The 23,750-nt window shown below is 40.0% G+C and overlaps 2 protein-coding genes across 4 annotated transcripts in view; both read left to right on the forward strand.

Moving 5' to 3' along the window:
- The window catches only part of LOC131777939 (E3 ubiquitin-protein ligase HUWE1-like), a 47,484-nt gene extending 43,584 nt beyond the window's left edge, over positions 1-3,900 (forward strand). For both annotated transcript variants that reach the window (XM_059094316.2, XM_066158585.1), the window contains exons 57-61: positions 302-494; positions 770-1,422; positions 1,814-2,113; positions 2,450-2,640; positions 3,113-3,900. In XM_059094316.2, coding sequence (XP_058950299.2) covers positions 302-494; positions 770-1,422; positions 1,814-2,113; positions 2,450-2,640; positions 3,113-3,215 — 1,440 coding nt within the window. In that variant the 3' untranslated portion in view covers positions 3,216-3,900. The remainder of the gene's footprint in view (positions 1-301; positions 495-769; positions 1,423-1,813; positions 2,114-2,449; positions 2,641-3,112) is intronic.
- Positions 3,901-5,792: 1,892 nt separating this feature from the next.
- LOC131777938 (dentin sialophosphoprotein) lies at positions 5,793-22,904 on the forward strand. Of its 2 annotated transcripts, none has more exons than XM_066158574.1 (22): positions 5,793-5,936; positions 7,988-8,172; positions 8,592-8,711; positions 9,171-9,239; positions 9,412-9,474; positions 10,034-11,404; positions 11,951-12,167; positions 12,530-12,934; positions 13,650-14,036; positions 14,451-14,501; positions 14,863-14,939; positions 15,813-15,844; positions 15,950-16,079; positions 16,271-16,778; positions 17,090-17,165; positions 17,496-17,545; positions 17,787-17,902; positions 18,135-18,209; positions 20,842-20,927; positions 21,336-21,405; positions 21,661-21,804; positions 22,485-22,904. In XM_066158574.1, the coding sequence occupies exons 1-22, from the start codon at positions 5,798-5,800 to the stop codon at positions 22,599-22,601; spliced, it is 4,488 nt and encodes a 1,495-aa protein (XP_066014671.1). In that variant the 5' UTR covers positions 5,793-5,797; the 3' UTR covers positions 22,602-22,904. The 2 variants fall into 2 exon arrangements, with proteins under 2 accessions (XP_066014671.1, XP_066014672.1); XM_066158575.1 differs by having other exon boundaries at positions 12,536-12,934.
- The last annotated feature ends 846 nt before the right edge of the window (positions 22,905-23,750 follow it).

Here is a 23,750-nt window from a genome sequence, read left to right on the forward strand (position 1 = left end):
TTGGTGTCGGAAAATTTTCCAGTAATTATTAGTATTTGTTTTGGGAGTGAGCTGCGGCATTCTCATAACTGACCCTTTGACCTCTAAGAGTGAGTGGTTTCTTGGTTCTCGTTACAGTATCACCCTTGAATCAAATGTAAAGGTCACTGTAATGACGGATATGATCACCGATTTAGGAAGTCCCTCTTTGCAAAATGTCAAAAGAGGAAATGTTAAGAAAACAGTGTGGAGAATGAATGCCAGTGTTAGGGTGTGAAAGGTTAAAGTAAGGGACAACTTTCTTCCTCGCTTATCTTTCTAGGAGAACACCTCGACTCAAAGTCAAGGCGAACAACCGCGCTCCGGTCATCGATTATCGTCTTTGAGCTCAGAAGTGATGCCTGCCTCCCCCGGGCCTTTATCACCGGGCCCCTTGAGTCCAAACCGACAGATGTCAGTCACGTCTGTGACGGCAGATCTGCCATCGGACACACAGAAGTTCCTTCGATTCGCTGGTAAGAAAACTGGGGTTATTGCATGCATGTTTTTGTTGGGTCTATATTTCTAGAAAGGGGGAGCATTTGCACTTTTTTATACCTTGGTAGAAGAAGATGAAAATAGTCTTTAAAGTATACGTAGAGGTCTGAACATTACCTTTCAGTTTTTTGCACAAGCTTCTCAAACGGTAAAGGGGAAAGGTCGTTAATCTTGGGGGAAAAAAAGAGACGCATGGCCCTAAAATAAGCGAAGAATTCTTTCGAAAGCTTGAACGTTTGTTATTGTTTTACAGAAAAGCACCGTACTGTATTGAACCAAATCCTACGTCAATCCACTGTTCACCTGGCTGATGGTCCGTTCGCGGTGTTAGTTGATCATACACGAGTGCTCGACTTTGACGTCAAACGTCGTTTCTTCCGTCAAGAGCTCGAACGACTCGACGAAGGAATCCGACGAGACGACCTTACGATCCACGTCCGACGCGAACACGTGTTCGAAGACTCGTACCGAGAGCTCCACCGGCGAAGCGCAGAGGAGATGAAGAGCCGACTGTATGTCGTGTTCGAAGGCGAAGAGGGACAAGATGCCGGAGGACTTCTGAGAGAATGGTTCGTGATCATGTCCCGGGAGATGTTCAACCCTAATTATGCCCTCTTCACCACCTCCCCAGGGGACAGAGTAACGTATCAACCCAACGCAAGCTCCAACTGTAACTCCAACCACCTGAGTTACTTTAAATTCGTCGGCAGGATCGTGGCGAAGGCGATTTACGACAACAAGCTGTTGGATTGTTTCTTCACGCGCTCCTTTTACAAGCACATCCTGGACAAAGCTGTGCACTTCACGGACTTGGAGTCGTTCGACTACGCTTTGTATCAGGGTCTGCATTACTTGTTGGAACACGACATCAGTGATATCGACATGGAACTCACGTTTAGCACTGAGGTAACACTCGTATTATAGAGTGCTTTTTAAAGCAATTTTTAGAACCAAATCCTATTTGATCACAACGTCCAATCAGAAAACAGGTTAACGTCACAACAAGCCAACGAGAACTGTTAAGATGGTTAACCGGTCTGAAGCGCGGGAAAACCCCAGGGATTAGGTAGCAAATGTTTTATCTTTGCATCTGATTGGTTCAGAGAATGGGGCGAGTTTTCTGAACCAATTACGAAGCGAAGTGACCAAGTGGTGTACCTTTGCATCTGAATTGTTTAGAATGTGGTGCAAATTTTCTGGAGCAGTCATCAAACGAATCGAAGTAAAACCGATGCAACCCCATATTTCTTTCGACTCACATTCATAAATTACTTCATAACCTCAATATGTTTTCCAGGTTCACGAATTCGGTTTGTCAGAAGTCCGCGAATTGGTAAAAAATGGCAAGAACATCGCTGTAACGGAAGAAAACAAGAAAGAGTACGTACAAAGAGTGTGCCAGATGAAAATGACCGGAGCAATCAGGAACCAGCTTGACTCCTTTCTGGAAGGTTTTTACGACATCATTCCCAAACGTCTGATTTCCATCTTCGACGAACAGGAACTCGAGTTGTTGATCTCTGGGCTTCCAAACATTGACTTGGATGACTTGAAAGCGAATACTGAATACCACAAATACACGGAGAACTCATTACAGGTACGAAATGTCAAGTACTGACTATCTTGTGCTTGTAGTCCCGATGATGTCTCTAAATTAGAGTTTCATCGTAAAACCTCCGTCTCTGTAACCCCCTTGAAAGGAGGCACTTTCTGATCCTGAGTGAGTCCCCTTAGTGGAGGTTCATTGTACAACCTCGGCATCTCTAACCCTCACCTAATGGACACCTAATGTGGGACACTTTTTCTAGTCTCGAGTCTGACCCCTTTGTCTACGTTCATTGTTTAACTTCTGAGTTTTATGGCTTTACCGATGGGATATCTGATTCCCGGAGTAAAACCTTTGATAACAGATTTCTTCGATACTCTGTCGCAGATCCAATGGTTTTGGAGAGCCTTGCGTTCTTTTGATCAGGCGGACCGAGCAAAATTCCTTCAGTTTGTCACAGGGACAAGCAAAGTTCCTTTACAGGGATTTGGTGCCTTGGAGGGGATGAATGGATTCCAAAAGTTCCAGATTCATCGCGACGATCGGTCCACGGACAGGTTGCCCTCTGCGCACACATGGTGAGCTTTTTTTCCGTTTCATTTTCTATGACAGTGTATTTCAGGAGAAGGTATTGTTCTATGCTGCCGTAAGTAGCAGCGCACGATAAGAATTCTGTAGAGGTTGTTGTCGATGTTTCGTAGATGTAATAATACAAAAACATAAATGTTGTATACTTCCAGTAGGTTGACTATATTTTTCCGTTCTATACGGAACACTGTACACACATTGTACGGTTAGTTTTAGCCTGCAGTACAGGTGTCTAGTAAGGAAGGGCAAGATACTGTGGCGATTTCGGGATTGTTCACCAAGACAACACGTTTCATAAGGATAGGTGGATCGATAGGGGAGGGGCGGGTAAATACTTATTCTTGCCCCCTCCCTTCTCCCCTTCTCAGACCTGTTTTTCATCTTCCCCCTTCCCTCTTCCCCGAAAGGAAAAAAAAATCCCTTATTAAAGGTTTTATGGTGGTTGTTGATTGTTTATCTCAGCTTTAACCAGCTGGATCTCCCAGCTTATGAGACGTACGACAAGCTACGGTCCATGCTCAACAAGGCGGTAGACGAGTGCCCTGAAGGATTTGGTTTGGCGTAAAACGTACACAAACAGCAGACTTAAAGGCTGAGATTTTGAAACATGAACAGGACGATACACTGTCGAGTTAGGCTTGAGTGTTGCACCTTGAGTCGGTGGACTTGAAGTGAAAACTATACCGAACATTGAATTCTGCGGACAAGAAGAGGAAAAAAGACAAATCTAAAGTATTGGAGGTGTTTAAGAATGAATCACTGGATCGTTTACGGCCTTCATGTGGGAAGTATTGTACAGGGATGATTTTTCCTCTCTTCGGGCGAAGAAGAATTTTATAATTTCCCTTTGAAGCAGTGCGTGACAAGAGTATTGAAGCAGAAGGTTGTTGTTACGCAAGAATATTTCGTCTCAAGACGACGCGTACACCAAGAACTACATGCGTTGATATACAAAGAACTTTGATACTTACTGATGTAGTCTGCTTGGCGATAAAATATTGCTTTTCTTTTCGTATCTAAATGGTAAAGAGATGAGAACACAAACTTCTTATTTGGAGTTTGGTGAAACTGTTTAAGGCTTTATCTGAGAGTGCGTGACCGTTATTGGAGTGACAAAGGTGTCACGTAAGAGTCACGTTGAAAAGACATTCTTGAACATTTTGATTGAAATAGTTACCAATCCACGCCAAACTGACGCGTTTATTTAGAAAAGATTTTGAAACAATAAAGCGGTTTCTATTTCCAAGTTAGCTATCGATTATTCTTTCCTAATTCTGTGATATTTCTCCTGAACTATGCCTGTTGCAAATTGCTGTAAAGGCGGAGAATTTTGCCATCATTTCTTGAACGAAAACTGAAACAGAAATCCTTTAGCTTTTGCGACATTTCAGCTATTTCTGTTATTGAACTCGTTCGGAGATTTTGATATAAGATAAAATTGCTTTTTCTCTGGTGATTACGTCCTAGATTCTCATAACCTTTCATTGTGAGCTTTATATTAATTCTCTGACTCCTAAGAATGACGTGCATCCTAAGTATCCTTCGATTATCCCCCTGAATCACACATTAAGGTTACAGGAATAAAAGAAATGATCAACTTCTAAAGAAGCTCTTGATTGTTGAACAAATCCTCCTTGCAAGCACCTTAGCAAATGTACAGAGAACTGTATGGGTTTAATCGGCTGGGAGAATGAGAGATCCATGTTTCCTCAATGTTCGTAAACGAACTAACTAATTACTAGGTATCTTTTCAGTCGAATAGATGTAGTTTTTTGGGTTGAGAATATTTACAAGTGTTTGCCAGGTTGATTGTATAGCCCTCATCGTGAATTATGCAGGTGTCTTCGATATTGGCAATGTCTGTGTAGGTACGTATTGTCTGAATGGGAGGACCGGACGGGAAATTATTTGCCCAAAGTCTTGTTTACTCTTGATGCTGTACTTCATGACCTTGAGCGAAATATTTTCTCGTGTGGCCAGACTTCACTTAGTCGAGGAGCATTTTATCGTATGGCCGTGTCTTTCTCTTTACTTCTTTTTCCTCGTGGTGCCGTAGACAGGACCGTGGTACCGTTTTCTGGCCCTACCAGCGCCATCGCGTGTAAGCTTCGGAAAAAAAAATCCGCCGGACGCCGAACGATTCGTATGATAAAGATGTTTTATGTGGAAGTGGATATTGTTATCCATTAAGGTTATGGGCTCGATATGAGAAAATGTCCTGAAACACAAATGAGATCCATAATTTCACCAAAGAAAATTGTCTCGTAACAAATTTCAGATCGAACACGCTAATTGCTTTAAAACATTTATTTGCTTCCAAGTGCTAATTTCGAACTTGAATGAAAGATGGTAATCGTTTGGCAGGTTCTTTCAATTATAATTTCAAGAGACACTAGCGATATATTAAACCAACCTTTTTCGTTTTAGTCGTTGTGTTGTCAACTACGATCATTAAATGTTTTATTTTCGCAACTTTTCCTTTTTAGTGTTGTACGTAATATCGATTGCGCAAAATTGTTCTTTAAATTTTGTCGTTCAAATTTGGGTCAAGCTGGCCACAACGTCGGATATATTTTTCATTCAGTTTTAAATTTGTTTCTTTTCCACCCTCACAATTTCTGAATACATCATGACTGAAATTTCTGTCAATTGTTGCATAAATTACGTCAACGCAATATTGGCACGGACATTTTTTTTATTAAACCTCTCCAATATCTTCAGCATGTTGGTTAAATAACTTCCTTATTATTTAAGATCCAAAGAAAAAGTTTATTTTCGGAACCCAACGGAGTTTTTTTCAATTTTTTTTTTACCTCTTGGGGCATTTAGCTTCACAAACGATTTACATTAGCGTTACGATCTCGCAAACAAATGGGTCATTTGTTTACTACCTGCCGTTCGCAAAAACTCTACTTATTAAAGTCCTTAGAAAAAAATTCAGAACCTTGACCATGCGATTTTTGTTGGATCACAATCGCAGCGCCGAGGGCTTCCATAAACTCTAAACCATTTCAAACATCAATTTCACCTGTCACTTGCACGACAGCCCGAAATAAATCAAATGAATAATTGATAACTTTTCGAGGGCTTTCCCATGGAAACGGCTTGGCAGATGTTGTAGTATCAAATGATAATGGTAGCTTAACCATGGCTAGCCATGAAACCTTTGTACCGTTACAGCAAGAACCTAAATTCAGAGTCCGGCGACCGAGCCTCAGATCGAGAACAGACGATGGAACACATGATCGGAAAAAAGAAGATCTGCTGGCGCTGCCACCCGTTCGAGGTAAGCGGCCTTTTCGTGTTTAGTGTTTATTTTTACGCTTGTAAAGCTGACCTGACTTCTTTGCGTATTTACACCGGATTCAACCTTTTGATATAAACTTATATTCTTTGTTATAAAGCGCATTTTTAATGCGAAAGCCGCTTGAAATATTGTTTTCTTTGCGAACTTTAAGCATTCATTTTGCGACAAAAAACTTGATAAAGTATGTAACTGACTTGTAATTTTCTTCAATCGCCGATAAGGCGATAACATATATTTCGTTCCAGGAATCGCTAAAATTGAATTTTTTATTTCTATTTTTAACGGACAATTATATATATATATATATATATATATATATATATATTTTTTTTTTTTCACGGCTGCATTTCTTCCATCAGTTACTAACTACTAGCAAGCAGTTACATAAATCATTAACATATTCTCGAGTAAGAGTGTGTAAAATAGTGCCTCGTTGTGCATATTAACTACGGTAGAGGAAATTCGAAAAATTAAAGTTATCTCATTAGGAAGGTGAAAGGTACTCAAATAATTGCTGTCACTGTTAAAAAAGATATTGGCATTATAATTTATTATGAAGCAAATGTACACCTTATAGATCTATGCATTTCCGAATTTCCGTCAGAGATATTTTAACTTCTTATTGCTCAAATCTTTTGGCGTTCTTGGATTTCCTGGATTCCGTTTTGCTCAAAATTTGACAGAAAAAGTTTACGAATTTTCTGAAAATCCATTATCGCAACTTGCGTGTTTGCTTTAATAATACGAAACCCAAATTTGGAAGTAATGGCAGGGCAGCTTTCAAAGGTAATTTTGAATCCCAAATACATTCTGTTGTTATGTAAAAGATGAAAGTACATTTGCTTTGTTGAATCAACTTCTAAATGTACTTTTTCAGAAATTCGACTCCCTCATTTTGTACAAATCTTTTTTGAATTCAAAAGGCTCCCTGTTTAATCAGCTTGTGAAAAATTTTGGTCGATGCTGTACGGCTTCTCGCTGCATGACAACTGTGCAGTGCTTTGACTTATTTGTATATATATAAATCGTTAGTTTTATTTCGTTGCTTTGATATTCCAGATTGTTATTGATTCCATACCTTTCTACGGATGTTTCTCAGTCGGGTAGATTTGCTTGTTTTTGTTTCTGAGATCATTCTGTTGTATTTTTATGAATAATTTTTCGCCCACTCTAAAACATATATAATTAAAAGGTCTCTGAAAGCAAAAGTAACATCATTTAAAAAATCGCGCTTTTCATTTCGACTCACTTTTTCATGACGTCAATCCTTTGCACCCTAACAGGAACCCATTATGATGATAGGCTTCTGACCCTAACATCAGTATGCATATTCTCCATACTTTCTCTACACATTTTTTAAGGTTCTGCACAGGAGAATTTGTTCAACAATTGAAAGCTTCTTTAGTCGTTGATCATTTCCCTTATTCTCATGACCTTACTGTTTTATTTTGGGTAATCTTGTAAGGAGAAATTAGGTGCCAGTCACTCTTAGGGGTTTAGAGGGCTAAAAAAGTCTCCTCAGGTGAGACTTTCAGTCCTTCGATTATAATACTTATTATATCCATTTTGAAACTGACTGGTGATCAGTACGATCTGGTTGGCTCTCAGCGGTGTAATTTATTCACGAATCGCACTATTTTTTAGCTCTAAATCACATGTTGATGCGTTTTTTTAAGATAAAGCATTGATAATTGGTTGTAACTCTCAAGGTAAAGGAGATTTTGACGAGTACAGGGTGGAGCCCGTCAATGATGACTTTGTTTTGAAGCGTATATTATTTTTCCGAAGCTCTATTATTTAGAAAAAATATTTTTTCACTTGCTCGATTCGGAGAAAGATCTGGAATCGACTTACTTTTCGCGCTAAATTTGGAAGCAGAGCATCGACCAATCAAAGAGACTGCGCAGATTCCGTCATGATACGTCATCACACTAGAATGTTACCCAGACTCCTCAGCTACGAGACAGATTTTGAAGGTTTGAGGAGCAATTCCAGCTTTTTAAAAGCTTTCAATATACTTTGTTTTTCAGCTCTTGCAACAACCAGCCAAGAAAATCAGACAGACGGACTACAAACTCCATTAAACAAATGGCAAATCCATCGCTGTGCTACTCCCAACACCACCCCCTGTCAGGAGGAATTAGTGAACGAGTGGTTACACAGGAATCACATCCAAGTAGTGGACAGGCTTCCTAAAATGGACCCCGTAGTACTGGTAAGGTGATGTATTATTAAGAAAAGCGTTGCATCATCTGTTTACTCAAATCGTAGAGTTTTTCTGTCAGTTTATGATGTGACTGTCGGGATTGGTTTCAACGATGTAGCAAGGAGCGTAAGTGGAAGATAAAGCCATGGTCAGGGAAACGAAATGAATTTGAAAAATGAAAAATAGAATGCATGTCTTAAACGCTGCTTTGCGATAATGTCGCGTTACGTTTCTAGAACACATTTGCCACCCCTTACATTACCTCAAAAGCAGGTTTCAGGGCGTGTAGGCTGAGGGCGCCTTGAATTAGAGGAGATGGCACCTAGCTCGTTCAAACAACCCACTTAATTCGAGTGTCTTTACTCAAGCTTATCAACTCATCGTTCTTTTACCTTTTTTCTTTTTTTCTTTCTTTTTTTTTTTTGCAGACAAGCCGCGGCACAGACGTTTCAAAGTATATCAGTTTCATTCACCCACCACCTTTCAGCCTAAAACTCCTCTCCGGATCAACAGAGGAGCAAAAATATCGCGAAAAGAGGAACAAACTGGTAAGTCATAAGGGTTGTGTTTATTTTCGGGCGGCATTAAATCGTATGGTGGGAGAGACAAACAACAAAAGACTAAAGGAAAATTAAAAAAACAACAACAACGTACGGTTGAAGATGCATAGTTTTAAATTTTAACCATATGGGGTTGTGTTATCTCGTAGGATAATCAACCTGATGAATAGCAGATACGGGGGGGGGGGGTATGGATTCCCCCTCCCCCTCCGCCCTCTCCCTCTATTAGATCTGTTGGTATTTGGCCACTTCTCTTACATCAACATTCTTGCAACACAATCGCATGTTACTGCTCAAAATGAAGTATTTAAAATGTAATTGTCTTGATTTTGGCCAGCGTGTTAACGAATAAACAGGGAAAAAGATCTGTGTTTTGTGAGTCAAAGTTTGGACCCTCCTTTCGAATATTGTTGGATCCACCCCAGCTGATGTATATTATTTCTCTAGGCCCAGGCTCCCTCATCAACATCTGGTTCGCCTTGTCCTCGCCTCCTCAGGAGTCAGAGATCTGACAGGGTAAGTGTTAAAACCTGTAAAACAAGTTTGATCTCCTGAGAAAGAAGTTGTAAAACGAACCTACATAATTCTTTTCCTCAGAAAAATTCATGATCGTCAAAAGGGCTGCCATGTTGTTAAAATTATTTAAGCTTAATCTTTCCTCCCATGTTCGTGTCTTTTTTTGTTTTAGGAAACGTTCGCTTTAAACCCCGTCATACGAGTCGGCGGAGGGTATCGCAGGCTCAGCTGGAAGGTAAAGAGATTTTAAAAGTTAACAGGATAGTTTTCCTCCCTTCTCACCACCCTTCCTCTGGATAATTTTTTCTCTTTTCCTTTCTCCCATTCTCCCACAGAATGGTTTTGTCTCCTTCCTCCCCCCCCTTCCCTCTCAATTCCCGCCCTCCATTACTCAAGGAATTCCCTCAATGTAGATTGGAATGTATCGTCTTGCTTCAGGTGGCAAGATCAAGTTTATAATTCTCGTGGCTGACCTTCTATTTTTTCATTTTCAGTCCTGAAAATTTGTGTTTCAAGAAGATCACTGTCCATCTTGATAGCTTCTCTTAAACTAACTTTAAAAAATTCGATTTTGATGGATCGTAGAGAGAAGTGCCCTAAAAAGGAGTAAGGCAATCAATTATTTTCGTGATACAGTAAAATTCGATTGAGAGCTGTAAAACCTAACTTATCAAACGGCCAATTAATAATTAGTCTTTGTTAAGGGTGGAGGGTGACAGAGCAAAGGTAAGGTAACTACAGACAATTCTCAGTACTCATCTGCAAATTCATGTAAAGCTGTTTGTGCGTGGTAGGTTTTGGATGTTCTACCCTCTATTGGACAGTATGACCCAGATGTAGATCCAGTGTACAGTTGCGCCTCATGTCACGCAAACTTGCAAGTGGTAGGGAAGGTCACGAATTCTCGCGGACGAGTTCATTCGATCTTCACTACACCTAAACAATGCCACAAATGCGGGGCTCCCACAACAGACTCTCAAATATTCACGGAAAAAGACTTACATGAAAGTGTTATAGACACCCTACATCGAGGAGATTCAAGGTTTATTGTGGACCATAGACGTTTTAAAAAATCGGGTGTCGAGCAGCCTTCATCAAGAGTTAACCCGGAAGATTTGCATTTCAACTCGCCGATGGACTGGAGAGATGATCTGGAATCTTTCCGCCTTCACATGAGCAGGCAGAGTCAAACAGAAGACGACTTGGAGACTACCGCCCAGCGTTATGAGCGGAATCGCTCGGAATCAGGTAGCAGTAGTGTATTCATGACAGAGCCTGGGGCGAACATTGATAACTTAAACGAACCCCCTGATATACGCCGTGCGTGGGATGATGGAGTTACACGTGCGACGATTTTGAGAGATGATGAGAATGATAATGGAGAATGGGAAAAAGGAAAGGAAAACGGCGAAAGAAATGGAAAAGAAAACAGGAGCTCAGCTACTGATAATGATCTAGACGCTTATAGCGATTTTGAAATGATAGAAGATTATGATCCGAAGTCAGGATTTACAGTAAGACTTCGGAGAAAACCATTTGGTGGAGCTAGAAAGACAAGTTATTTCATTCGCGGGATTCAAGACGAAGAGGGTTCGAGTGAAAGATCTCTCGACAAGGGCGGAAAATCACACGAACATGGAAGGAAAAAAGCACACCACAACAAACAAGAAATTCAAACTGACACTCAGATCAACAAGAGTAAACCAAATAAAAGAAATAAACAAGCCTTGGCCCAGAAGAAAAGAGGGAAAGGTTTTTCACGTAACTTGAACGAGAGTGAAAGACGACTGGAAAATGAAACAAATCAAACAGCCAAATACGACGAGAATCCTCTTTTGAGGAAAAACTCATCTTCCGGCGAACAACGACGAGATGAAACGAATCAAAGAACCAGACACCATAAGAATCCTCTTTCAAGAACGGATTCGTTCTTCGTCGTTGGCTTGGATCAACGAGACAAAGTGTTTAGCACTACTCCTGTTGCTGAAGAGTTATCGGATGATGAAGATGATGATGATGACGTCATTATTTTCACCAAAACGAGGTTTAGTGAAGATACCCTGTCAGACCTTGAGTTCAAAGAGGACGACGCCTGGAGCCCGGATTCTCCGGGTTCTGGACTTTTCAGACCTAAAATACTATCCCCTGGTAATTTTGGAAATCAGGTAACTGAGCATGTGTAGACGAACTTAGGTTATTGAAACATACATTTTACGCAAGAGAATATAATCTCTAGAATTATGTTGCTTCGTGTTTTACAAGCGCTTTTTAACCTAACTTTTTCCAGGCATTTAATAATTTAAAGTAAGTGGAAGCAATAGTTCGGTAGAGCAGACTCAAGAGGGCAAAAGGGCAAAACTGAACACTTCTGTCCGGAAATGGTCATATGCGTCCGAATTGGAACAATACTGTCTTAACTGAAATAAATAAGTGTCCGAATTCGGGGACTACCGCCCGAAAATTGACACAGATGTTCAAAATTTGACGGTCTCGTCCGGAAATGGACATAAATATCAGAAATCGGGTGGTACCGTCCGAAATTTGACGCAAGTGTTCAAAATTGGACGGTAGCGTCCGAGAATGGACAAAAGTGTCCAAAATTAAACACGTTTGTTTGCGGAACATGCCTGACGGCAACTACTCGAGGCACATGTTAAAGCGTTACTATTAAAGTTTGTTTATTTGAGATTTTGCCTATTTATTTTTGTTAGGATGACATGGATCGCCCTTCGTCCTGGTCCGTTTCGCCCACGCAACATGATGGGTACCTTGCTGACAGTGAGGAGAACGTCGACCTGTCTTCACTGCAGGCTCAGATTCAACAAGCGCGGAATAACGCTATGAAAACAGAACGGAGGAAAGACGAGAGCCAAGAAACGAAGCGACGGGAGTCTGGAGAGAAAAATGCAAAAGATGAGCATATTGCAGGTGAGTAGTCAAATTCTCCTTATGTAATGTGGAGCGTTTATTGGAGTAAATCTTGGGAGAATTTGGTTTGTTGTCAGTACCATTTGCTCATAGCGATCACTCCTTCTGGATTCATCGTTGCGATCCGTTTTCCTGTAAGCCAAAGAAGTTGATAGAAATATTTTAACTTTTAGTAATTTAAGTACCGGGTTTTTGCTGAGTTTTCGACATTTGTACTAAAGATTATCCCAAATTTTTCCCCCAAGTCGTTAATGAGACAATCTGAAACTAGCAGAATAACAAATAACTCATTTGAAACTAACAGAGCATGATTCTATCAAGAATGCTCCTTAGTTACCCTTAACTCGTATCTGTTGTCATAGCAACAGAGGATTCTACTTCTCAAAGGCCTCTTGAGAACGACTTCTCCGACAGAGCCCCTTTAAAAAGTACTGAATGGGACAGCGACTGGGACAGTGATTTTAGTCTACATGTCAAACCACTTAGCGACTTAAGTGCGTCGAGTAGTGACGAGTCCCAGTGGGAGCCCAGGAACCAAACGAGACCAGCGAATAACGAAAGTAGAGTCCGAAAGAGATCTGACAAAACCGTGACAAATGCTGCGAGAAGAAAAGAGAGTAAGCCCGGCACTACAGAACAGCGTAAAGGCTCTGAGATTGAAAGAACCTTAGAAGGCAGAACTCGGAGGAGTATCGGTGGAGAGGACTATCCTAGAGAAAGACCAGATAAAAGGCCAACAGTTAAACCCATTCCAAAAATTGGCCAAGGTATTTTTTTTTTAAGTATACAATTCTCCCTTCTTACTCAAACAGATCACCTTTCCTTCTTGTTATGTCTGGAAAAGGCCAACGCCACTAACTTCCGAAATATTTCCAAAGCTCAGAGAGCGAAGTCATGCCTGTAGCTGGGGAAAAAAATTGCCAAAAAAATTTTTTGTGCAGGAGAAAATTACCTTTCCCGAGTGGCTGCACAGGAAATCTTATAGGGTCTATCTGGGGGATAGATACAAAAAAATATTGATATGAGTCAACGTATGCCACAGAGGGCTTCTCCCGTGCAATCCCAAGGAAAAGCATATTGAAAGGTAGCGTGTGTAGGCGCGGAGGGGCTGGGTTGGTCTGGTCCAGGAAAAGCCGTCTGGTCCTGCACTTGGACGGATCTGTTGCATTTCCGCGAAAGTTAGTTCTAATAGTGTGGACTTAAACTTAAAATGAGACAGAATGAAAAAATTGGTTGTGTTTTTCAATGATTTTGGAGTCTCATGTTCAGAGGAAAGAGACAAAACCCGTTTATTGTACAATCGTTTTAGCAGTTGTTCAGCGTACGGCCTTTTGATTTATCTAATGGTATCCTTGTAAGGTTAAGCAATTACATCATTTTATTTCCGTTCAGCCTTACAACTCAGTCAAAAAGAACATAATATTATCCACTTAACACATCAGAAATAAAAAATCAATTCCAATTTTACTTTTTTTCTTCAAGATTCAGACTCAGATGAGGTTCATTTCCGTCCCAGGCCCCGCGCTTTCCGGGGCGACGACGAATTAAGCGAGAGCGACATGAATTTCTTCAAACAGCAGTTCCAAGCCCCTAACTCAAGCAGGGACCATAATAAAGGCATCAGCCAAGAAAGTCCTGTTGGCTGTAAAGGCATTAATTGCTATCGCTGTTCGTCCTTCATCCCTGAGTGCGAAGGCATTTGTTCCATGTGCGGTACTTTATGTCAGCGGTCAGGGGGACCGTGCAAGGCTTGTCGGGATATCTGCGAGAGATGCGGCAAGCCAAGGTACAAGTGTTCATCAGCTGATGAGAGACTAGAAACTAGTGACGAGGAGAGGGAAGGGAAAGAGGAGCACTTTGATGCCGAAGGTATGTCGATCGTGGTTAGTTGTCTGTGGTAGAAATTTCATGAAATCTTACACTAAGTAAAAAAAAGTTCATTCAAAAGCGTTTAATATTCACTTAATTTTCCCTGAGTTATTCCCTGCTAGCAATCGATGAGTGCTTCGTCTGGGATCCTAACATTCTGTAAAAGGACTTTCAGTAAATTACACAAAGCAGCCAAAATGTGCATCTTTTAGCGCCCTGAAATCAGGCTCTGTAAAGGAAGGTCCCTGAATTAGCGGCATTAAAACCTTACCCTGCCTTTTTCATTTATAACTATAAGCTCCGATGATCAAATAATTTTCATCTTCCATGGAAAGCAATCTGGCATCACTCTTAATGTTAATATAAACTGTAGGGAATTCATGTACACTAAATGATAGCACTGTTTTTCTCCAGCCACTGAAACTGGACCGGGGATACCAGCACAAAGAACATCACCTTTCAGAGGTAACGAGATGGCAAGTAGCTCTGACACAGGATCGGTTGCTAGATGATAAACTAACTTGGAAGAGTCGAATGTTATGCAGTTTTGCTATGGTTTTCATTCACACACGTGCTGCAATTGTCTAGAAGACTAGCGCCATTCTTTCGAACCAGCCCACAAAACTGATCTTACACCAATCGCGACTTTATCACTCGAGTTTATCTGCGCTTGGAACCGGCTGCATAAATTAAGTTTAAACTTCCAGTGGGTCACTATAAAATTTTCTTTTGCTTTGATAGGACGTTGCAATTACTTTGATTGTGATTTTAGTGCACACTCTTTTACTCCTTGGTTATTTTGTTGTCATTTTTTTTTAACTTTAAGGTCACATAAATAGTCCCGCATCGGCATCAGCTGAAGAAATGAATAGGGAGGAGAGTTTGATAATGATTGATAAAGAGGTCAGTAACTCAGATAAGGTAGCACATGGATTGCAAATACGTTTTCTTTATACTGAGTGTGATTTTCCGATATAAATGGTGAATCTTTAATAAGCGGACATCCTCGAGACCTTTCCAAGTGTCCGCTTTAGAGAGGTTTGTAAAAATTGCCAGTCTTTGTTAAAGTTTAATATTCAACGGTTACTCTGTACTGTGAGAAGGTTCCATGTTGCTAAAGAATCTATCCAGAGTTCAAGTTTATTGCCTTTCATTACCAATACCTTTGGTAATAAAGCAGAAACATAACAGCAAAACAGCAACGATAATACGCGCAGCACATTGGATTGATTACATTTAATCGAGTCTTTCAAAGACGTAAACCTATACACTACATTGTCAGTCCATTGTCCGCTTACTAGAGGTTTTTAACAATAGCAGTAAGCCAAATACGATGTATTTTAGTATCTGCGTCCCTTTAATAGAGGTGTCCGTTGAATTCTTTACAGAGTTGTCCGTTGAATTCTTTACAGAGGGAAATATAAGGCGTAAATTTCTGAACCCGGCTTCGTGTTCGCTTGATAGAGGGTGTCCGCGTAATTGGGATTCCGCTTAACTCGGGTCCCCTTAATAGAGGTTTCACCATATAATTAAGTGCCACAGTAATATTTCACTGAAATTGTAGAATCTCTCTCTCGGTGCCACTCTCCAATCAGAAGGATGGATCCAGTTTCGTCGAACTATCACAGATACCTTTAAGTTCGCTTACGATGGACCGTCATAGCATGAGAGGGCGGGGAAATGAGGCAGGGGAGGGGGGGGGGTAGGGATAGGTCTGGAAACTGGAACAAATTTTGGCTGGGATCCGAAACGCTGATTTCGTTATTTTTGTTTTAGAGTATCAAAAAGAGCAAAGAGAGAAAAATCAGGTGAGAATTGTTTTTATTGACTTATAAATTGATTTTACGAGATTTTACCCAATCTAAAAATATGTTACACTTGGTTTTTCATTTTTCATTTTCTTGATCTCGCAGAGCGCCTCCTGAAAGAAAATCGAAAGATCCCCACAGTGTTAAACGAGTGCGAAAGAAACGCTACAGGACCGTTGATGACGAGGATAATGAGATGCCGGAGGAAAAAGAGGTCATTGAGGAAGAGGAAAATGTAAGTGTGCGCTGGTTTCCTGAGCTAAAACCGAAATTTTATCGTAAAATTTTGTCCTGACCAAACTTTATAGTAAATGGTTTTACAAGTTTGTATTGTAACTTATCCTCATCAAAGTGACCAATGGAAGTAAGGTGCTATGGCGTGAAAGTAACTACGCTAAAGCTCAGTCTCCTCTCGTTTTACATTAGGGCGACGATCGTCCACAATCTGCTGAGCTCACTCAAGTGAGTTCGGATGAAGTTATTCCTGCCAAGCCTCAACCCTCTGCATTCGCCGCCAAAGGCACTAAGAAAACTAAGCCATCTAAAAAGATTATCTCGCAGACTGTCATTTATAAGGAAAAGGAGAAGCCACCAATTTCCATACAAGGATATTCTCCTGAACGCGAAGAGATTAACGAAGACGATTCTGTGGTTACAAGCTCCACGCCCCTCGTGGAAACCGTTGAGCCTGGTGAAGACTTGTCAATAGAAAATAATGGCGAGGGAACTGGAGAAGAGATGCAAATGAAAGAGGAAACTGTTGAGGGGGATGGCACTAACGATGACGTAGCTGAGGATGGGAAAGACGTTGGTTCGAAGGATGAAGAAGGACCGCGTGCAAATAATGAGGAACTTGAAGAGGAAAAAGAGAAAGAGGAGGAAAAGGAAGAAGAAAAGCAGATAGAAATAGAAACGAGAACTGCTCCTCCAAAGAGTACGTTGAATTTCTGTAATGACAGTTAGAAGGTAGATCTATCGATAAATTAGTCAGTCTGTTCGTAAGTCAGTGACTGCCAGCAAGTAAACCAGCCCGTCAGTCATTCAGTCTGCGAGTCAGTCGATGAGTTAGGCAGTCAGTCAGGGAGTCAGTCACCCAGCGAGCCTCTTAGTTTGTCAGTAAGTCAGTCAGGGATCTTGTAAGCCGGGCATTCAGTTATTCAGGTAGTCACTTATCTCTGTTTGTTGTTGTTATTGTTCATCCTCAATTCTGAAGACCCGTTTAATACACACTTATACCTGTTTTAGTTCGAGGCGTATCACGTGTAAATGCAGCATTCAAAGAACGAGCGGAGTTGGGTAAAAGACTGCAGAAAGTGTTAAAGTAAGTCATTTACCTCTTATTTGCTTATGAGATGTGACTGTTAATCTCCCTGCTGCCTTTTGTACACAATCAGGCATTTTTTAAAATTATTTGATTCACATAACTTTTATCCAAGGCTTTTCCCTCAACGCCCCATCATAATTTTCAAGGGAAAATCCATTGAAAAGAGGGTGATAAATTTTGCGGTGCATTACGTCTGGAAATCAGGACGATACATTACTCTTAATTTAAAGCTTTAATGAGTACGGTTTCAAATAGTGAACATATGATGTCTCACTGTTAATCGATTGCACTTTTTCTTCTCACTCGAAAAACATTTGTTTTCATCAGGGAAGCTGTCAGTGAAGTCATGGGACAAGCCGATATAAAAACAAGAAAAGGTATGCATGTGTTACTTTTACCACGCCCACCTTTATTGAGGGAAAGAGACGAAAACTTTGGTCTCGACTGAAAAAACGCTCCTATAACCTCAGTATCTGTTTGCCCTTCACTGATCTTTTCGATGGACACTTCCTGTTCCCGGAAAAGGTTCCTTTAAACTTGACTTGGATTGAGTTATCAGCAAAAAGCAAACCATTCTTTATCTATCAGTTCATGTGATATGTAGCTCTCATTTTTCAGACTCAACAATTGATTATATCGCGCAGTATCGACTTGTCGACCGAAGTCGCCTGGAAATGTACGGCCGCGCGTTCACACTGGAAGACGAGGACGAGGATGGAATTATATCTTATGAGGTACTGAAAAGTTTTTACGTACACACGACAAGAAAAAGGGGCGAAAGTGACATTGCTTAAGCTGATTTCATGGAAAGGATTTGAATTAGCTTTAACTTTTTGATCATGTCTTGTGGTCGTTCAAAACATGGAACTGCTGAAAACTCGATAACAGTAAAAACGAAAATTACACTTAAAATCGTTTATTTGCAACATTTCTAAGAGTTAAACCAATGACCTTTCGTTGTTTCAGCAAATGATGCTTGCCCTAGAGGGGGTGTCGAGTATTGCAGGGATGTCGAGAAAGCAGCTTTTGTTCGTGTTACAGGTAAGACTTACCATCAGCGAGAAAAAACATCCCATGCTCATTTTCCTTCTCTTTTATTTTCAATCTTAAAAAGAATCAGGGCAGAATGTTTGTAATCTTTCGTTTCTTTATCATAAAAAACCCTAAGGAAAAATTCAGTAACGTTAAAAAGTTACAATAAATTATTTTTCATTTCATAATAAATTTTATCATGTGAACGTTCAGGTTGAGATTAACCAAAATTTTAAAAGCATACTGAAAACCTACTCAGGCTGAGAGTCAGTTGAGAACGTCTTTATTTAGCTCATTTTTTGTGTGAGGAGTATAACCGCGAGAGAATCAACAGTTTATATTTTCTTGGTATCAAGTGCAAAGGAAATGTAAAATTGTGGTCTAACAGGAAAATAGACTCAAGTACTTAGGAAAATTTTCTAACATCGACAATGCGATTTTCTTATTGCACGATACAGTGAAGGATTGAAATGTCATGAACGTTTTCAGGCTCAAATCGCCAAAGAAAAAACAAGGAACGTTCAGCCTCAGCCCTAAAATTAGGCATTGATATAAAAAAAAGAAACTGTTTGACTGAATTGTAGAGAAATTTATCATGCATGTCATAGATTCGGTCGTATAAATATCTGATGTTTACAAAAGGATTATAAATATAAAACTGGATAATCTGGGGCTGAACGAGTTACGATGAACATCTACTACAGTTTGACTCTTTGTCAATGCACCATTATAAAGGAAACATGTCGTGTTCCTGTGTTATTCGAAAATGCCCCTGATATTCACACGAGAGCTTTCACAAATATCTTCTCTATGAATTATTTATATATACTCTTTTTTAATAAAGATCGGAAATTTGTTTTCGCAGCAGGAATGGCGCTGAAATGTTCGTGATATCTGAATATATTTTAACATATCGTTACATTAAATTCGATTTTGTTTGGGAATAAAAACTTTCGAAAATTTCGGACACATTTTCTTCGTATGGAGTCGAGTTTCAAACTGTTTTCTGGGTTAAGGGTTTATGGGTTAGAATTTTAGGTGGAAATTACCTCCAAAGTGTATATTACACGAGGATCGTTCAAATCATTCGGAATATCAAACATATGAATTCATCCTTTGTGGGCCATGGATCCAAGTTTATGCTTGACGTCGACAAATTTCCTGGCGCTGTTGATGCTCTCTGTTTCTCAGACTCATTCGTTGATTCCTTGATCGAGCGGTGGAGGTTCTCTATTTTTGTTTCTTGCAAAGATGAAACAGTATTTCTCGTTTTCGACGGTACTGCGCTTGAAGCACGCTCCTGATTCAGCTTAGCGAATTCTTTCTGGCTTTCTAGTAGAGATATCTTTCTGTGTATTCGTTTCAGAATAACTGACGGTTTCCTCTTGCCGAAAAATCGATCTTCCACTTTCAAGCAACCATTTTTCTTGTCGAGGTCTATGCTTTCCATCTAGCAGATTTGATGCGTCAATTCCTTCTCGTCAGTCGAAGTTTGCAATTGTTGGCTTTCCAGCTTTAAATTATCCGATTAAAAGCTTTCGTTTTTTTCCTGTGAATATAATTTGCCACCTTTTTTTTCTTCTCTGGTTGATCAGCTCATTTCTTTAAATTCGAATCTTTTGTGTTTTTCTGTTTGATGTACAGTACAGTAAACACTGTTTCCTCCTCGAAAACAATCGCACAAAACTACGCGTTATTGTTGTGCTCGGTGAAATATCAATTAAGGCTTTGGCAAAGTGCATTGATCCTTTACAACACGTCCGAACAAAGGGGTTAATTGAAGGTGACCATCTCGTAGCATGAAAGAACAATAACAAAAATCAGCTAACCACGGTAAAATCTATCGTGAGAGAAGTCTAAATGGTCCCAGGAACAATTTAGCAGCAATCTATAAATTATTCAGCTCACTTCATGCGGAGAAAATTTGTTTTCTTATAAATCGCTGTTCCCTGTCGCTTCTGTGAGGTGGATTCAAAGTTCGCCGCGATCGTTTTGTGAAATAAAGGTAACCATGGCATTTTTAATTGCTTAAGCTCTCTTCAATGATATGTTTTAGCAGCTTTCACAACAGGTGATGAAAAAATTTGCATTTGCCAACAAGTAGGACGAAACACGGTGACAGTCCATTTACACAAAAAACAAAGTGACAGAGAGGTGGTAATTGATTTCATTCTGTGAATATTTTTTTTGGTCAAGGCACGATGGCCAAATATATCGAAGAAGATGGAAGACAGCGCAGCAGATTTGAAATGAATGCAATATTCTCTCCAGATATTCAGTTCGCAAATTTTTTTTTCATGTGTGTCTTTCCGAAAATGGATCTCATTTTATTAAGTTATTGCTACCATGAACAAAATTCGGGATTGTCAAAATAATTTCCAGTTGTGTTTACATGATTTTCCCTCTTTTTTTGTCTCTTTGCCCTACATTAGGTGCACTCCAGTGGACTATACTATATAGATTCTCTGTGTTTACAGAAGTAAATTATCCACTGAATTGCGTGTGTGCGATTATTTGACTGCTGTGTTCCGCTGTGTTGACGCCGCTTAATCCCTCAGCCTCGTTCCCAGGGGTTACTCAGTCAGTTTTCAAAATGGCAGCTGGTCAAGTAACCTGTGATTTTGTGCTTTAATTATTTCAGGTGCTGGAACTCTTCCCAGGCTCGAGGATAACTTTCAAGATGTTTTCAGTGGCTACTGCACTGTGCGAAAAAGTAACCATTCTGGAGTAAGCATATTTCACGTCCTACTGAGAACATGTTTGCAGTAGTCCTTTGGTCATTAAATCCAGCATGGATAAAACCATCTTCATTGAATTTCTACTATCAGAAACCCGTTGTATAAATGTCCCCAAAAAGTAGAAGCTAAATCACTGTTTTTTGCGCCTTATTGATTTTTTTTTATTACGGGTGCAGTTTTTAGGTTACACCCCCCTCTCCCTCCCTTCCCCCTGAAAAAAAGAAAAACAACAAAAAGCAATTAGATCTCCCCATAGCCAATAAAATACATTTGATTTGTCCACGTGATGCAGGGACGTGGCCTGGGTGTCATGTAAAGTGAGAATTTGAGCTTACGAAGTGCTATACACAACTATGATTACTAATTTAATTATTAATTTTTCATTAACTTCATCAAGTGCGTTTGTCAAGCAGCTGGTCGAAGAACTAGACCTGTTTGAATTGGAGTGTAAATTGGACATGTTCAGGGTGAGAGAACGTTGTATCCTGTTTGTTGTTGTGCTATTTGGTTTTTCTGTTCGTCTACTTTACTGATAAAAGCGATCGCCATGGTTGGCCTAACCTCAAGGTCGCCGAGCGGGACAGCATATTAGCTTTCGATACTTTGCCCGCTGTTAGTAGAGAGTTACAGCACACAAAAAGGAACGAATGTTTTGTAATTTACGCCCTTTTAAATTTGTAGTGTCCAGTTCAGTTTCCAAGTTTTTCGCTTTCTGTTTTCAGAATATGTTTTTTGTCACGGGTGATTTCTCTGTAACTTACATTACCGCTGACCAGCTAAGAATCGAATTGAAGGCCGGTGGGCTCAACCAGAATCAGGAGGATCACGTGATAAGGCATATACTTCAGTCCAGCGATACTGGAGAGGTGAGAATCTGTCAATCATTCTCGCGCACGCGAGACTTTAGTAAATTGAGGTTGGACTCCCGAGATGGCTTAACTTAAGGGGTCTGGGTTCGAGCTCTACACGGGTGACTTAGTTGTATTCGCGGGGAAGACACTTTATTCTCAGCGTGTCATCCTCCATCCGACATGGTAAATAGAAAGCAGAAAACTATTGCAAAAACTTCACTAGCTGTTCCAAAGTCGGGGGGGGGGAAGATAGAGTGAAATCATGTTCAGGGGGAGATGCAATACTCGCGTGTGCTTCATGCTTTGGAAACTAGAATAGGCTACAGCACTGACGGCAGAAATCTCTTTTTCTACTCTTAAACTGTTCGGGATTTCGTGACTCAGCTTTTGTTGTTTTCTCCTGAGATGTAAATTACAACGTCTGGTTTTGCGCAGCCATTTTGCTTTACATACATTGCTGACACATTTTTTTTATCTCACCCGTTTGATTAGTTTTATGAACAACGACAGCATTCATATCCTTGCAAGCACTCCATTTTCAAAGTGTTGTGATGTCAAATTTATTATAGTTATTAAAGAGCTTTTAGTTTAGAAGAGGACTTTTGGATCGATTACATTATTTCGTGACATCCTATAATCCTTGAGCAAAGTGAATTCGTTATCTTCATTCTTACGTGTACTTTCGTTTCTTCTAGATTTCGTTTCTGGATTATATGGCGTATCTACCACTTTTCCTGTCCATCCACCAAAATATCTGCGACAACGCCCTTGATATGTCACGCAACAAGTATCAACGTAACAGTACAACATGACAACAAGTTACACTAATGGAGGATGCATTGTGACATCCACTTAAACATTTGTGACAGCGCTCTCGACATGTCACGTGATAACGTAATGAAACTGTGTGACATCAAGTAACCCCACAGATATACTCTTGTCATGTCGTGTCATGCAACAAGAATCGACCTGACTTTAAGTGCACCTGGCTTAAGAGAGATACATCACGGCGGGTGCATGGCAGAATTAAAGCGAATTTGACATTTTCCGCAAGTCTTCAGTAAATTTAACGGGGAAACAAACACTTTGTTAAGCATGTGTTGTTAGGAGCTACGAAGACAATAATATAAAATAACAATAAAAATAATTTTGGTTAGAAATACAATTATATCTCATTCTATGAGTACGTGTGATATTTGAGTCACAAAGCGTGAGGGAAGAGTCTTGAAGACTTTCCTTTAACGTTCTGCTCGCCCTCCCCTCGCAATCTCTTAGCGCCCTCCTCGCATGAAAAATACAAAAAATCCCCCCCTCTGTATAGGCTTGTCTGATGCAGGGCTAAATCATTTTTATCAACGTAGAATATTGCTCGTCTACGTGTTAAAAATATCCAACCACCATAGCCCCTCCCTCCCACAAGTCAAGGAAGTGTGGGGTGCACTTAAGAATGTGTCTCTCTCGTTCCATGGTTATTTTAATAATACTAGGAGGAAATAAAAGAAGATTACTTCCTTAACCCTGGTATATGTCCTATGATGATAAATTTACACTCGAATGTAGCATTTTTTCTTTAATATACATACATGCATTCATGGATTTTATTTAGTCTCGAATTTAGAGAGTAGCACCCAAATGATAATATATTTAAGCTAACTACATTGAACTAATCATGATGACGATTTAATTCTTTAAAACAAAAAATATATCTAGCCCAACTCAACAACTAATTTGTTAAAATTAACTCAGTATACTTAAGACTGCAATACAAGATTAAAATTCCACTCATTTGTTCCCATTAAAATTTTAAATAAATAACTTCATTCGAACTTTGTACTGATTAGAGCAGTTGACACAACTAAAAAACTTGGCAGTAGTCGCAGTGTGTCGCGCTGGTGCGAGGACAACTCTTTGAGCTCTACTTTCAATAGTTCGAGTTCAAATCTTTCATTTTTAATTTTTTT

This window comes from Pocillopora verrucosa, chromosome 11 (assembly GCF_036669915.1).
Source record: "Pocillopora verrucosa isolate sample1 chromosome 11, ASM3666991v2, whole genome shotgun sequence".
Classification (NCBI taxonomy): Eukaryota; Metazoa; Cnidaria; class Anthozoa; order Scleractinia; family Pocilloporidae; genus Pocillopora; species Pocillopora verrucosa.